Raw genomic sequence first — 16,279 nt, 5'->3', positions numbered from 1 at the left:
TCCTGAGAAACATTTTCCTGACCAATGAGATCTTTCTGTGCTTGATCTAATTCCAGATTCACTTCTGAGACATTAGACAGAAATTCAGAAACTTCATTCACAGACAAACTGCTCTTTTGCACAGACAAACAGCTATTTCCCACCAAGTTAGAGTCCCCCTCCCCCTGGTCAGAGCAATATAACATACCAACATTGTTATAAACTGAAATTTCAAGAGGATACAGTTTCTCGATTGCTTTTTTGACACCGAGCTGAATTCTGGCAGTTTCTTGTCGCAGCTGGTGAACCCTCTCCTCAGCAGCGATCCTTTGCTTTCTCAGCCATCAACTTTCTGCTAGTTTCTTTTCACGCTCAAGTTGCCATTTATTTGCTGCCTTTTGCATTCCAATTGCTTCTGCAGCTTCTGTAGCATCAGGTAAGAGCTGTGCTCCTGCCTCCTGATCACTGGCCATTAACAGATCTCTCAGTTCTTGACTTGTAGCTTTCTTTCTAAAGCTTATCCCCTTTTCTGAACACAAATCTTCCAGGGCTTTTTTGCCAAGACCCTCAGATGCTCTTTGCTCACCCATTGCAACTGCTCTTTAACTAACCAAACTCTCAATACCAAAATTCAAATTTGGATAGCGTGGGGTTCTGACCCAAAGTTTAATTGACCTGGTTCTGTGGATCCAAGCACAACTACACCACTGTAATGATGCTGGTTCTGGTAGGATCCAACAGAGAGTGCCAATTCAGGACAAATCGCTTCAAGCAGGGCAGTTACAGCCAAAGGCTGCGGTTTCTATGCACACCAAGGCAAACCAAACCAGCCAGACAGAGAAGACTTTGGTTTTACCCCACTAGCTAACCACAAGTCACGCAAGCAATTCCCTTAGACACCCCAGTTTCCCAGTATCTCCACCAGTGCCACTCGTTATGGGGACAAATGGTTATGAAAACCAATAGCCCAGTAAAAGAAAAAAAGGTTCTCTCGATCTCAAAGGACCAAGCCCCAGACCCAGGTCAATATACAAATCAGATCTTACCCACAAATCACACTGTTTCCAGTCCTTTAGAATCTAAAATCTAAAGGTTTATTCATAAAAGGAAAAAGATATAGATGAGAGCTAGAATTGGTTAAATGGAGTCAATTACATACAGTGATGGCAAAGTTCTTGGTTCAGGCTTGCAGCAGTGAGAGAATAAACTGCAGGTTCAAATCAAGTCTCTGGAGTACATCCACAGCTGGGATGGGTCTTTCAGTCCTTCGTTCAAAGCTTCAGTGTAGCAAAGTCCCTCCAGAGGTAAGAAGCAGGACTGAAGACAAGATGGGGGAGCTGCAGCAGCTTTTTATATTCTCTTGCCATGTGGTCTTTCTTTCTGTGTCCCAAAGACAAGCTGTCCATCACCTGGCATGGAAAAACCTCAGAGTTCTGTCCATAGGCAGGTCCCTGCACACCTTGCTGAGTCACAAGGCACATCTGCCTTCTCTCAATGGGTCAATTGAATATCTGGTGGTCCTTAATGGGCCATCAAGTAGGCTAGGCAGAGCTGACACCAGCTTGTCTGGAGTGTTCCCCAGAAGCATAGCACAAGTTTGAAATACAGACAGTATAGAGCCAATATTCATAACTTTAACTATAAAAATGATACACACATATAGACAGCATAATCATAACCAGCAAATCATAACCTTGTCTTAGACACCTCATTTGACCCCCCTTCTACAAGATTTGGTGCCACTACAGGACCTTGGTTGCAACGATGATCTATACGGTCCCAGATTATGTCAATAACGTCACACCCCTTCTAAAGATAAGGTCAGGATGACAGTGTGATGGATAGAGATATTTTGATCAAACCAACATGTACAAGGTAATGAGTGGTAACAAACCACGTGGGATGGAGGGGGTGACTAGCCACATCAGAGGGGCAACACATAACTTGTTTGTGTATATAATATTGGTGTATAAATGAAGTCTCAGAGGGAGTGTCTTTGGCCAAGGGGGAGCAGAAAGTCCCGCCACTGACTGAGTTGCGTCCATTGTCATACATGTGTTAAGTGTACTTGTAGCATGTATAGGGCTCTAACACCATGCTTCATCAGCAATAAACCTGACTAAGTCCCTTTGCTACTAACAGGTCTGTGGTTATTGGGCAGTTCAATCAGAGGCTGCTGTATGGGCTATCTAGCCAGAGCCAGAGCAGCACGCAGAGAGAACACACGCAGCCAACATCTGATGACATTGGCCTTGACCCCAGCACATCAATACACTTTCCAAAGTCCTGTCTCCCTCCTCTGGGCTCCCCTGCACATATTCCTGATTAGAGAGCCACCACAGCCCTTGGCTCTGCGGTACACCAGGGAAGGTGAAGGCTCACCATCTTCTTCATTATTCAAGCCCTTTTCATTTACAGACAGACCCATTAGTCCACAGATGCTGCATCCTGAGATCCATTGACAATGTTGCTGGTCTTATTTTTGTCTCCTTGGTGGAAAATAAGTGGTTACAACAGAAATCAACCCCATCAGAATGGATTAAGAATGAAAATTGAAATGCAAGTAATAAAATATTACAGAGTGTTTAAATAGAGGGTAGCTTCCTGGAATGTTTTAAATGAGCTAAGTGTAATGACCATGAAACTGATGGCAAGCCTACACTGCAGACTTCTGCTGGCATAGCTCTGTCCACCAGGGGTGTGAAGAGGTATGAGTCCTGACTGACACAGCTGTGCCGGCAAAAGCTCCTTTAGTATAAAGTGGTACTGTCCCTTTTAATCTAGTCCTGCATAATCACCAGAGGACCTCCAGGTATAAAGAGTCTCTCACAAGATGCAGGGGCTCTCTGGGCTCTGTAGGCTCAGTGTCTGTAGCAGCCATATTGTTATGTAACTAACAGAGAGAATTGTGGTTTAAACTTTATATCCTTGGTCTCACTCTGTTTCCTGAGATCCAGAGTCTGCAGCAGGCTCACAAGGAAGCCACTCTCTGCTGCCAGGTCATGCTAGAAAGCATGACACGGATTCAGAAATTACCACATTCTGCATGAAGAGAAAAGTGGCAGTTCTCATAAGGAGTGCAGTGTATCAGTATATAGTGAAAATGACTACTCAAAGCCAGGAAACAGCAATCTACAGACCTGCAGGAACCAAGCAGAAGATACAGAGTATTGAGACAGAGTACACAGATTCTGACACCCTGTACCTCGGGGGAACACCCGACACCCCCATGTTCATCCTTGTAAAATGATTGTGTGGTATCCATTGCAAAGTTTGTTATGTTGGGTGTCTTCGGAAGGCTCCGGATGCACTGAGCATGGTTGTTATAGTGATGTTCTAGTAATTGTTACAGTAATGTTATGGGGGTAGCCGTGTTAGTCTGTATCCACAGAAACAATAAGGAGTCCGGTGGCACCTTAGTCTTTAAGGTGCCACCGGACTCCTTGTTGTTTTAGTAATGTTATAGTAAGGTTATAATTTCATGTATATAGTTATGAGGCTGAAAATGTATGCTCATGGCTTAAAGCAAGCCCAAGCAAAAACTCTCCAAGAACAGAGAGACAGTTCACACCTCATCAGGGTTTGTATGGGACAAACCCAGCCCAGCCCCACAAGAATAAAGGATGCTGGACTAGGCAACAGAAAAGAATCTGTTAGACTCTTGAGTGAGCATCCCCCTTCCTTTGGTCAGTTTGGAACTGCAATGAGGTAATGCTCACCTGAATCTGAAGCGGGGGAGCAAAACCAAGAGGGAAGAAAGGACATGATAAAAGGGAGAGACATTTGTCATGCTCGTCCTCTCTCTTCCACCTACATCTACAGCAGGGGTGGGCAAACTTTTTGGCCTGAGGGCCACACCTGGATGGGAAAATTGCATGCAGGGCCATGAATGTAGGGCTGGGGCAAGGGGTTGGGGTGCAGGAAGGAGTGTGGAAGGGGGTGCAATGTGCAGGAAGGGGCTCAGGGCAAGGGGTAAGGGTTATTAATCATAGAGTATCAGGGTTGGAAGGGACCTCAGGAGATCATCTAGTCCAACCCCCTGCTCAAAGCAGGACCAATCCCCAATTTTTGCGCCAGATCCCTAAATGGCCCCCTCAAGGATTGAACTCACAACTGTGGGTTTAGCAAGCCAATGCTCAAACCACTGGGTGCAGGAAGGGTGCAGGGTGCGGCATGGAGCTCAGGGCAGGGGGTTGGGGGCTCAGGGCAGGAGGTTGAGGGGCAGAGAGGGGTGCGTCGGGGGCTCAGGGCAGGGGTGTGGAGTGTGGGAGGGGGCTCCTTGTCCTGTCCTCTTCTACCACTGAGAATAGTCTAGAACCATCCTCTCTGGAACCACCTCTCAGGTAGTTGAAAGCAGCTATCAAATCCCCCCTCATTCTTCTCTTCTGCAGACTAAACAATCCCAGTTCCCTCAGCCTCCCTCATAACTCATGTGTTCCAGACCCCTAATCATTTTTGTTGCCCTTCGCTGGACTCTCTCCAATTTATCCACATCCTTCTTGTAGTGTGGGGCCCAAAACTGGACACAGTACTCCAGATGAGGCCTCACCAATGTCGAATAGAGGGGAACGATCATGTCCCTCGATCTGCTCGCTATGCCCCTACTTATACATCCTAAAATGCCATTGGCCTTCTTGGCAACAAGGGCACACTGCTGACTCATATCCAGCTTCTCGTCCACTGTCACCCCTAGGTCCTTTTCCACAGAACTGCTGCCTAGCCATTCGGTCCCTAGTCTGTAGCTGTGCATTGGGTTCTTCCGTCCTAAGTGCAGGACCCTGCACTTATCCTTATTGAACCTCATCAGATTTCTTTTGGCCCAATCCTCCAATTTATCTAGGGCCCTCTGTATCCTATCCCTGCCCTCCAGCGTATCTACCATTCCTCCCAGTTTAGTATCATCCGCAAATTTGCTGAGGGTGCAATCCACACCATCCTCCAGATCATTTATGAAGATATTGAACAAAACCGGCCCCAGGACCGACCCCTGGGGCACTCCACTTGACACCGGCTGCCAACTAGACATGGAGCCATTGATCACTACCCATTGAGCCCGACAATCTAGCCAACTTTCTACCCACCTTATAGTCCATTCATCCAGCCCATACTTCTTTAACTTGCTGACAAGAATACTGTGGGAGACCGTGTCAAAAGCTTTGCTAAAGTCAAGAAACAATACATCCACTGCTTTCCCTTCATCCACAGAACCAGTAATCTCACCATAGAAGGCAAATAGATTAGTCAGGCATGACCTTCCCTTGGTGAATCCATGCTGACTGTTCCTGATCACTTTCCTCTCATGTAAGTGCTTCAGGATTGATTCTTTGAGGACCTGCTCCATGATTTTTCCGGGGACTGAGGTGAGGCTGACTGGCCTGTAGTTCCCAGGATCCTCCTTCTTCCCTTTTTTAAAGATTGGCACTACATTAGCCTTTTTCCAGTCATCCGGGACTTCCCCGGTTCGCCACGAGTTTTCAAAGATAATGGCCAATGGCTCTGCAATCACAGCTGCCAATTCCTTTAGCACTCTCGGATGCAACTCATCCGGCCCCATGGACTTGCGCACGTCCAGCTTTTCTAAACAGTCTCTAACCACCTCTTTCTCCACAGAGGGCTGGCCATCTATTCCCCATGTTGTGATGCCCAGCGCAGCAGTCTGGGAGCTGACCTTGTTCGTGAAGACAGAGGCAAAAAAAGCTTTGAGTACATTAGCTTTTTCCACATCCTCTGTCACTAGATTGCCTCCCTCATTCATTAAGGGGCCCACACTTTCCTTGGCTTTCTTCTTGTTGCCAACATACCTGAAGAAACCCTTCTTGTTACTCTTGACATCTCTTGCTAGCTGCAGCTCCAGGTGCGATTTGGCCCTCCTGATTTCATTACTACATGCCCGAGCAATATTTTTATACTCTTCCCTGGTCATATGTCCAACCTTCCACTTCTTGTAAGCTTCTTTTTTATGTTTAAGATCCGCTAGGATTTCACCGTTAAGCCAAGCTGGTCGCCTGCCATATTTACTATTCTTTCGACACATCGGGATGGTTTGTCCCTGTAACCTCAACAGGGATTCCTTGAAATACAGCCAGCTCTCCTGGACTCCTTTCCCCTTCATGTTAGTCCCCCAGGGGATCCTACCCATCCGTTCCCGGAGGGAGTCGAAGTCTGCTCGACTTCGGGGAATTGCTCAACCAGGGGAATTGCTCAACCTTGCTTGGAGAGACTGGGCTTGTCTACACTTACTTTTTACAGTGCTCTAACTTGCTGGCTCAGGGGTGTGAAAAATCACCCCCCTGAGCGCAGCAAGTTTGAGCACTTTAAAGCGCTAGTGTGGACAGGCTCAGAGCGCTGGGAGCACTCCCAGAAGCGCTGGGAGAGCTCTCTCCTAGCGCTTGCGAGTGACCACACTCACACGTCAAAGTGCTGCTACGGGAGTGCTCCCGCGGTTGCGCTTTGAAGTTTCTAGTGTAGATGTAACCTCAGTAAAGCTCACCTGACTCTGAAGGGGGGAAAGGGGGCAAAGCCAAGGGGGAGGAAAGGACAGGAAAGGAAAGCCTTAAGTGAAGTGGCTAAGAAGAGTCAGGAGGAGGTCACAGTTTTGTTATTTTCTGTTTGTTTATTTCGGTTGAGGGGAATAAGCACAAGAAAGCAGAAAAATTACTACCAGTGAGGCAGCTACAAAACTAGAGCTGGCCAAACTGGAAGCAGAAAAGAAGGCAAAAGAGGGTGAGTTTCAAATGTGGCAGGCAGAAATGAGGCTCAAAGAAGCAGCTGTGGCCAGGGAAACTATGGACAAAGAGGCAGCCAGGGAAGCAGCCAGAGAGCATGCTGCATACAGAAGGGCTATGGAGGCAGAGGCAGCCAGGGAGGAAGCTGCACAGAAGGGCCATGGAAGAAAAAGAGAAAGAGAGTGGGAAGAAAGAGAAAGAGAGTGAAAACACCAACTGGACCTGCTAGAGAAGCAGAACCAGAACCCCCTAACCCCAATGATTCCCATCACTCCAAAAATCCACAAATGGGAACACTTATGTCCTGCATACAGTGCGGAGATAGATGATATTGCTGAATATCTGACTACCTTAGAAAGTCTGTGTGTAATACATGAAATTCCGGATGATAAAAGAGTTCCTACCCTGATTGTGAAATTAACTAGTAAAGCTCGAAATGTATTCAATGGAATGCCTACTGAAGATGCTTTAGACTATTGTAAATTTAAAGATACTGTTTTGCAAAGTTTTCAGATTACTCCTGAAACATATAGAGTTAAATTTAGGAATCTTAAGAGGGATATTGGTATGAGTAATGGGGAATATGAAAACAAAATTAAAGATTTGTTTGGAAAACGGGTGAGGGGTAAAGTGGCAAGTTTTGAGGGGGATTTGTTGGATCTTGTTGCTTAAGAGCATTTCCTAAGCATATGTAAGGCCGAAGTAAAGCAATGTCTTTGGGACAAAGCATGTCCTCAAGGAATCAATTCTGAAGCACTTAGATGAGAGGAAAGTGATCAGGAACAGTCAGCATGGATTCACCAAGGGAAAGTCATGCCTGACTAATCTAATTGCCTTCTATGATGAGATAACTGGTTCTGTGGATGAAGGGAAAGCAGTGGACGTGTTATTCCTCAACTTTAGCAAAGCTAAATACTCCCACAGTATTCTTGTCAGCAAGTTAAAGAAGTATGGGCTGGATGGATGCACTACAAGGTGGGTAGAAAGTTGGCTAGATTGTCGGGCTCAACGGGTAGTGATCAATGGCTCCATGTCTAGTTGGCAGCCGGTATCTAGCGGAGTGCCTCAAGGGTCGGTCCTGGGGCCGGTTTTGTTCAATATCTTCATTAATGATCTGGAGGATGGTGTGGATTGCACCCTCAGCAAGTTTGCAGATGACACTAAACTGGGAGGAGTGGTAGATACGCTGGAGGGTAGGGATAGGATACAGAGGGACCTAGACAAATTGGAGGATTGGACCAAAAGAAATCTGATGAGGCTCAACAAGGACAAGTGCAGAGTCCTGCACTTAGGACAGAAGAATCCAATGCACCGCTATAGACTAGGGACCGAATGGCTAGACAGCAGTTCTGCAGAGAAGGACCTATGGGTGACAGTGGATGAGAAGCTGGATATGAGTCAGCAGTGTGCCCTTGTTGCCAAGAAGGCCAATGGCATTTTGGGATGTATAAGGGGCATAGCGAGCAGATCGAGGGACGTGATCGTTCCCCTCTATTCGACACTGGTGAGGCCTCATCTGGAGTACTGTGTCCAGTTTTGGGCCCCACACTACAAGAAGGATGTGGAGAAATTGGAGAGAGTCCAGCAAAGGGCAACAAAAATGATTAGGGGTCTAGAACACATGACTTATGAGGAGAGGCTGAGGGAACTGGGATTGTTTAGTCTACGGAAGAGAAGAATGAGGGGGGATTTGATAGCTGCTTTTAACTACCTGAAAGGTGGATCCAAAGAGGATGGTTCTAGACTATTGTCAGTGATAGCAGATGACAGGACAAGGAGTAATGGCCTCAAGTTGCAGTGTGGGAGATTTAGGTTGGATATTAGGAAAAACTTTTTCACTAGGAGGGTGGTGAAACACTGGAATGTGTTACGTAGGGAGGTGGTGGAATCCCCTTCTTTAGAAGTTTTTAAGGTCAGGCTTGACAAAGCCCTGGCTGGGACGATTTAGTTGGGATTGGTCCTGCTCTGGGCAGGGGTTGGACTAGATGGCCTCCAGAGGTCTCTTCCAACTCTGTTATTCTATGATTCTATGTAAAGTCTGTGGATGAGATGGTTTTTTTAGCTGATGCCTTTGAACAGAATCAGGCATCTATTGAGGGCAGGCCACAGGAAGAGGGGTTTAAAACTGGTGGGAAGGGAAGATCCCATTTTACGCCTTGTAAGAGAGAAGGGGGTTGGGAGCCTAAACATTCTCTTACCCAAAAACATTCCCCTAACCCTCATTCCAAATCTGCTGTTTTCTTGAAGATTAAAGATCTAATAGTCTTTAAAAAAGCTTTAATAGGTTTATTCACAGATTCATAGATTCCAAGGCCAGAAGGGATCACTGTGATCATCTGGTCTGACCTCATGCATAACACAGGCCAGAGAACTGCTCCCAAAACGATTCTGAGAGCAGATGTTTTAGAAAAACAGCCAAGCTTGATTTTAAAATGGCAAGGGATGGAGAATCCACCACAAGTCTTGGTAAATTGTTCCAATGGTTAATTACTCTCACTATTAAAAAATGATGTCTTATTTCCGGTCTGAATTTCTCTAGCTTCAACTTCCAGCCACTAGCTTGTATTATACCTTTCTTTGCTAGAAAGATAGAAGGGAATTCTGGATACTGGCATGAAAATGAGACACATTAAGTTACACCTCAAAAGAAATTCTTCTTCTTCTGGGAACTCAAATTAGCAGCCAAGTTACTGACCTGTCACCTTCAGTTCCAGAGTGGCTTCCCCATGAAAGCTGGGTGATCGGAAGAAACAGATAAACTGTCCTTGGTCAGAGGGGGTGATGTTGCGTATATGCAGGGCAACTCTTCCATCCACGATACCGTCCTTCAGCAGCTCTGTTCTGCCCCGATATTTTGATATTTGCACCTCAGTCTGATCTTTTCCATGCTGATACAGATAGACAAGTTCAGAGAACTTGGATTGGAACCAGCGCACCTCCATCTCCTGAGCATTCATGCTGGGGGAGAGGTGACAAGGTAACAGGGCATCTTCCCCTGCAGAGACTGTGATGGGATGATCAGGTCCAATCACCTTGAAATTCACTGTTAAGGGAACCGAGACACACAGAAAGTTAGACCAGAGGGGAGCTGGATTGTTTTCATAGGTAATGCATGCTGATCTCTCACAACCGCCTAGACTGCAACTTGACCAGCTAAAACTGAACTCATGGTGTCTCACTGTATCTGCACTGGAAAACTGGTCAAGTTAGGACAGGCTTAGCTAGCACGTGTTAGCTGACCCTGCACTAAACTCAGACACTTTTCCTAGTTAAGACCAATCCAGAGAGGATTAAAAAATGGGTGGGCTCTGTCTCTAAATTTTGTGACCTGGCTAATGCCTGCAACCAGAACAATTAACCTGTGGAAGACTGTTTGCTAGACTGGAACCTGTAGTAGCAAGAGAACCTGAGACATAAGCCCTTGTATCAGAGGCCTGGTATGAGGCAGGGCCTGCTCACAGAATCTGGTGAGAACAGGGCTAATATTGCAAAAATACACATTCCTAAGAAGTGCTAAGATTGCAAGGGAGAACAAAAGACAAGAGGACTCGCAGCCAGAAGGAACAGGAGGAAGGCTGGAAAATCACACCAACACCAGGAAAAGGCAGGTCTATATGATTGGGGACTCCCTACTAAGAAGAACAGACAGGCCTGTGTTGGGACGGTGCTGAATTATTATGAATTGCTGTGACTGATATGAATAAATGTGGCAAGCATGAGTTTGGTATGGCTTGGTATGTCTGAATTTGCTAGAGGATTCTGGGAGAAACATTCGCTTAGCATTATGTAGATGGTGTGGAAAATGTACTAGAAGTGCTGAACTGCACTTAAATAATTAATAAAAGCTCTAGCTGCATATATGCTTCAACATCAAACTTTGGACTATATCAGCCAGGGCAACCGGCTCACCAAAGTAAAGAAGACATAAAATCATGCGATCAGTGGAGTTGGCACAGGCTGACACAGGCTCAAAATGACACTTTTTGGATGGCATCACGCTAAAAGCTTAAGTGAATGATTAATGAGAGGATAAAAATTGATTGATCTTTGGTCTGTGTCTATTTTGCAGTCCCTTCTAAAATATTAATTAGAGAAAACCAGTAATGAACGCCCACAGGGCATATTTCTGGGATATGTGACTCCTTTGAGAGCAAAAGTTATAAATGCTAAGCAAAGTAAATTAGTTAAGTTAGTTCCCCAATTAACATCTGAAGAGGTTCATGATGCTGTGACACAGAAGACCTCGGGGTAACCAAGACGCTGTTTCGAGGGACTTTTGAACCAGAGGGCCTCGGGGTAACCAAGACCCTGCTTCCGGGGGACATTTGACAGACCAAGTACCTGAGAGGGGAAAGAACAGAAGAAAAGAAGTCTCCATCTAGAATCAGTAGCTATACCTGCTTTGTTTGCTAATCAGGACACTGTGTAAGGCCAACATAGTTACTGAATGTTTATGCTTGAGGAATTGAAGCGTATTAAGGAGAGGTGCATTATGTAACCTTTACTGCTTGTGTTATTCTTTCTCAAATAAATTACTATGCATTAAGCATATTGTTTTCTAAATTTTTACTGGTGCCGGTAACAATCTGCCCAGCTGTGGGCCATTAAAGATCCGTTTCAACGGTCTGTCACCAGAACTGATCCAGAGAATAGAAAGGTGTGCTGTCTGCCAGGAGCTAAGATACAGGATGTGGATCTGAGGCTGAAGAGGATTCTAATGGGAGCAGGAAAGAATTCACCGATTGTCCTTCATGTGGGAACAAATGACACAGCTAGATTCTCACTGGAACGCGTCAAAGGAGACTATGCCAAGCTGGGGAAGACGCTTAAAGAAATGGAGGCTCAGATGATCTTCAGTGAGATTCTGCCTGTCCCTAGAGGAGGAGAGGGAAGGCAAGACAAGATTATGATGATCAACAGATGGCTCACGCAGTGGTGCTATAAGGAGGGCTTTGGGATATTTCATGAGTGAGAGGCATTCACGGACAGAGGACTGTTCTCATGGGATGGACTCCACCTGAGTAGGGAGGAAAACAGACTTCTGGGATGGAAGATGGCACAACTGATTAACAAAGTTTAAACTAGGAACTTGGGGGTAGACAGCTGGGAGAAGCTCATGTAATCCCCACACCTTATCCTAATATTGACCGGGAAGAAAATCAAGAGAGAATACACCAATGGAGAAAGGAGAAAGTAGGTAAGAGAATGGACAGTAAGAGGAAAGATAGTGCCAATACCAATGAAGCTAACAGTCAGGTAGGCAATACTGTAAGTAAAATAATTGTACTCAATCAGGTGAGGAATCTGAATGAAGCCAAGCAGCAACAGTTAAGATGTTTGTACACCAATGCAAGGAGCCTGTGTAACAAAATAGAGGAATTAGAACTAGAACTACCAGTTCAAAGTTGAAGAAGCTATCTGAAGCCTGAATCCCAAGCAAGGAGAAAAATTTGTAGGGATGGGTTACAGACCAAGCTGGATGAGCAAGCGTCTCAAACAGGCTATTAAAAGAAAGCAGAAAGCCTACAAGGAATGGAAGAGGGGATGAATCATTGTGACACTTGTTAGGATGTAGATATTCAGGCCTGTCTGTAAAGGCCTATACTCTAAGAATTTAGGTGTATTCTTATCACTTGGCTAATTATAGAGGTATAAAAGAAAGAATCAAAATCACTGTCTGCTGGTGTAAGGGCCTTCTCTTACTGTCACAGTCTGAGGCCCTGTTCTCAGGCTAAGGCCTTTGGCTAAGCAGCAGAGGCAGCCATAAGCTGGGAAGCGAATGGTCACATCCTCACATTCCAAACTAGTCACATTGAAATAAGGTGCTATTGGGCTGTTAGGCACTATCAGGACAGGATTGTATTCCTATCACCTCCAGAGAAAGGGAAGTGCCTAGAAAATGTAAAAGGAAACTTAGTTTGATAGCATCCTGTCTGGCAAGAACTCACTTATCAATAGCTGGGATGTGAAATCCTCACTTCTGTATTGTTTTGTCATTATAGTTCCCACTTTGCTATTGTTTGTCTGTATAATCTCTGTCTGGTTCTGTGATTGTTCCTGTCTGCTGTATAATTAATTTTGCTGGGTGTAAACTAATTAAGGTGGTGGGATATAATTGGGTATATAATGATGTTACAATATGTTAGGATTGGTTAGTTAAATTTGAGGAAAATGATTGGTTAAGGTATAGCTAAGCAGAACTCAAGTTTTACTATATAATCTGTAGTCAATGAGGAAGTGAGTGGGTGTGGGTGGGAGGGGGTGGGTATGTGGGTGGGGGAGATGGGAACAGGGAATGGGGGTAAGAAAATTGGAATCATGTTTTGCTAACGGGGGAAATGGGAACAGGGAATGGGAGTAAGGAAGTTGGAATCATGTTTGGCTAAGGGTAGGAATGGGAACACGGACACAGGTGTAAGGCTCTGTGGTGTCAGAGCTGGGAAGGAGGATACTAAGGAAGGAAACTGGAATCATGCTTGCTGGAAGTTCACCCCAATAAACATCGAATTGTGTACACCTTTAGACTTCGGGTATTGTTGCTCTCTGTTCATGCGAGAAGGACCAGGGAAGTAAGTGGGTGAAGGAATAAGCCCCCTAACAACACTTTGTACTTCAAATTAGCACCCTGGAACCCCTATATTCACCACTGCCATATGATTACGGTTTGTTTTGTACAAGTATGCCTTGTGAGGTATCATTTTAAAAGTCTGGATCTGTTAGTACATAAAATCCAACAACATATTAAGGTTCATTAAGGAGTCCAGGAGAGCTGGCTGTATTTCAAGGAATCCCTGTTGAGGTTACAGGGACAAACCATCCCAATGAGTCAAAAGAATAGTAAATATGGCAGGCGACCAGCTTGGCTTAATGGTGAAATCCTAGTGGATCTTAAACATAAAAAAGAAGCTTACAAGAAGTGGAAGGTTGGACATATGACCAGGGAAGAGTATAAAAATATTGCTCAGGCATGTAGGAATGATATCAGGAGGGCCAAATCGCACCTGGAGCTGCAGCTAGCAAGAGATGTCAAGAGTAACAAGAAGGGTTTCTTCAGGTATGTTGGCAACAAGAAGAAAGCCAAGGAAAGTGTGGGCCCCTTACTGAATGAGGGAGGCAACCTAGTGACAGAGGATGTGGAAAAAGCTAATGTACTCAATGCTTTTTTTGCCTCTGTCTTCACGAACAAGGTCAGCTCCCAGACTGCTGCGCTGGGCATCACAAAATGGGGAAGAGATGGCCAGCCCTCTGTGGAGATAGAGGTGGTTAGGGACTATTTAGAAAAGCTGGACGTGCACAAGTCCATGGGGCCGGACGAGTTGCATCCGAGAGTGCTGAAGGAATTGGCGGCTGTGATTGCAGAGCCATTGGCCATTATCTTTGAAAACTCGTGGCGAACCGGGGAAGTCCCGGATGACTGGAAAAAGGCTAATGTAGTGCCAATCTTTAAAAAAGGGAAGAAGGAGGATCCTGGGAACTACAGGCCAGTCAGCCTCACCTCAATCCCCGGAAAAATCATGGAGCAGGTCCTCAAAGAATCAATCCTGATGCACTTGCATGAGAGGAAAGTGATCAGGAACAGCCAGCATGGATTCACCAAGGGAAGGTCATGCCTGACTAATCTAATCGCCTTTTATGATGAGATTACTGGTTCTGTGGATGAAGGGAAAGCAGTGGATGTATTGTTTCTTGACTTTAGCAAAGCTTTTGACACGGTCTCCCACAGTATTCTTGTCAGCAAGTTAAGGAAGTATGGGCTGGATGAATGCACTATAAGGTGGGTAGAAAGCTGGCTAGATTGTCGGGCTCAATGGGTAGTGATCAATGGCTCCATGTCTAGTTGGCAGCCGGTATCAAGTGGAGTGCCCCAAGGGTCGGTCCTGGGGCCGGTTTTGTTCAATATCTTCATAAATGATCTGGAGGATGGTGTGGATTGCACTCTCAGCAAATTTGTGGATGATACTAAACTGGGAGGAGTGGTAGATACGCTGGAGGGGAGGGATAGGATACAGAAGAACCTAGACAAATTGGAGGATTGGGCCAAAAGAAATCTGATGAGATTCAATAAGGATAAGTGCAGGGTCCTGCACTTAGGATGGAAGAATCCAATGCACCGCTGCAGACTAGGACCGAATGGCTAGGCAGCAGTTCTGCAGAAAAGGACCTAGGGGTGACAGTGGACGAGAAGCTGGATATGAGTCAGCAGTGTGCCCTTGTTGCCAAGAAGGCCAATGGCATTTTGGGATGTATAAGTAGGGGCATAGCGAGCAGATCAAGGGACGTGATCATTCCCCTCTATTCGACATTGGTGAGGCCTCATCTGGAGTACTGTGTCCAGTTTTGGGCCCCACACTACAAGAAGGATGTGGATAAATTGGAGAGAGTCCAGCGAAGGGCAACAAAAATGGTTAGGGGTCTAGAACACATGACTTATGAGGAGAGGCTGAGGGAGCTGGGATTGTTTAGCCTGCAGAAGAGAAGAATGAGGGGGGATTTGATAGCTGCTTTCAACTACCTGAAAGCGGGTTCCAAAGAGGATGGCTCTAGACTGTTCTCAGTGCTAGCAGATGACAGAACGAGGAGTAATGGTCTCAAGTTGCAGTGGGGGAGGTTTAGATTGGATATTAGGAAAAACTTTTTCACTAAGAGGGTGGTGAAACACTGGAATGCATTACCTAGGGAGGTGGTAGAATCTCCTTCGTTAGAGGTTTTTAAGGTCAGGCTTGACAAAGCCCTGGCTGGGATGATTTAACTGGGAATTGGTCCTGCTTCGAGCATTGGGTTAGACTAGATGACCTTCAGGGGTCTCTTCCAACCCTGATATTCTATGATTCTATGATTCATCATTGGATGTGAAGTTATGAAGCATTGCTATATGTGTTACTGAAATATATTGTGAGGTTGGGAGATGCCCACTGCTGGCCTTTTAGTAGGGACAAAAGAGCATCCTGTCATTGGCCAGACAGGTTTGTAATGGTTCATCAACACCCAACCCACTATCCCAGAGAGTTCTCAGAGAAGGCATGTATGCAATGGGGCAGCCTAACCCATGTCACAGCAAGGATCTTTCTAGCAGCTGGAAAAAAGTATAAAAGAGAGACAGTGACATCATCACTTGACCTCTCTCCCTGCCATCTCCATCTCAACTCCTGGAAGATCATCTGGAAGACAAAAGACTTTGAACTAGTGAGATTGAACTAGGGAGATTGGTCCCAGGTTGGAAGGGTGTCCAATCCATGTATTGAGGAACTGTGAGCTGCCTGTAACATCTGTTAGGGTGAGAGACTGCTTGATTCAAATTTTATTTAGTGTTTTAAAATTAAAATTTAGACTGTGTTTCTATTTTTATTACTTAGGTAAACAACTTTGATCTCTGTGCCTGCTACTTACAATCACTTAAACGCTATCTTTCTGTAGTTAATAAATGTTTTATACTTTACCTAAAACAGTGTGTTTTTGGTTGAAGTGCTTTGGAAATCTCAGCTCAGACTACAAAGGCTGGTGCATGTACACTTCCCTACGAGGAAGTGGGGAACCTATTAATGAGCTTGCACTGCCCAAGGGAGCCTTAAGCAGTG

General features: G+C 45.4%; 1 protein-coding gene across 14 annotated transcripts in view; it reads right to left on the bottom strand.

Annotated features, from left to right (window-relative positions):
* LOC140904640 (myelin-oligodendrocyte glycoprotein) overlaps positions 1–16,279 on the bottom strand; it is a 51,195-nt gene that overhangs the window by 17,839 nt on the left and 17,077 nt on the right. For all 14 annotated transcript variants that reach the window (XM_073327067.2, XM_073327058.2, XM_073327057.2 and 11 more), the window contains one exon: positions 9,400–9,747. In XM_073327067.2, coding sequence (XP_073183168.1) covers positions 9,400–9,661 — 262 coding nt within the window. In that variant the 5' untranslated portion in view covers positions 9,662–9,747. The remainder of the gene's footprint in view (positions 1–9,399; positions 9,748–16,279) is intronic.

This window comes from Lepidochelys kempii, chromosome 14 (assembly GCF_965140285.1).
Source record: "Lepidochelys kempii isolate rLepKem1 chromosome 14, rLepKem1.hap1, whole genome shotgun sequence".
Classification (NCBI taxonomy): domain Eukaryota; kingdom Metazoa; phylum Chordata; order Testudines; family Cheloniidae; genus Lepidochelys; species Lepidochelys kempii.
This window is presented reverse-complemented; position numbering and strand designations above follow the sequence as displayed.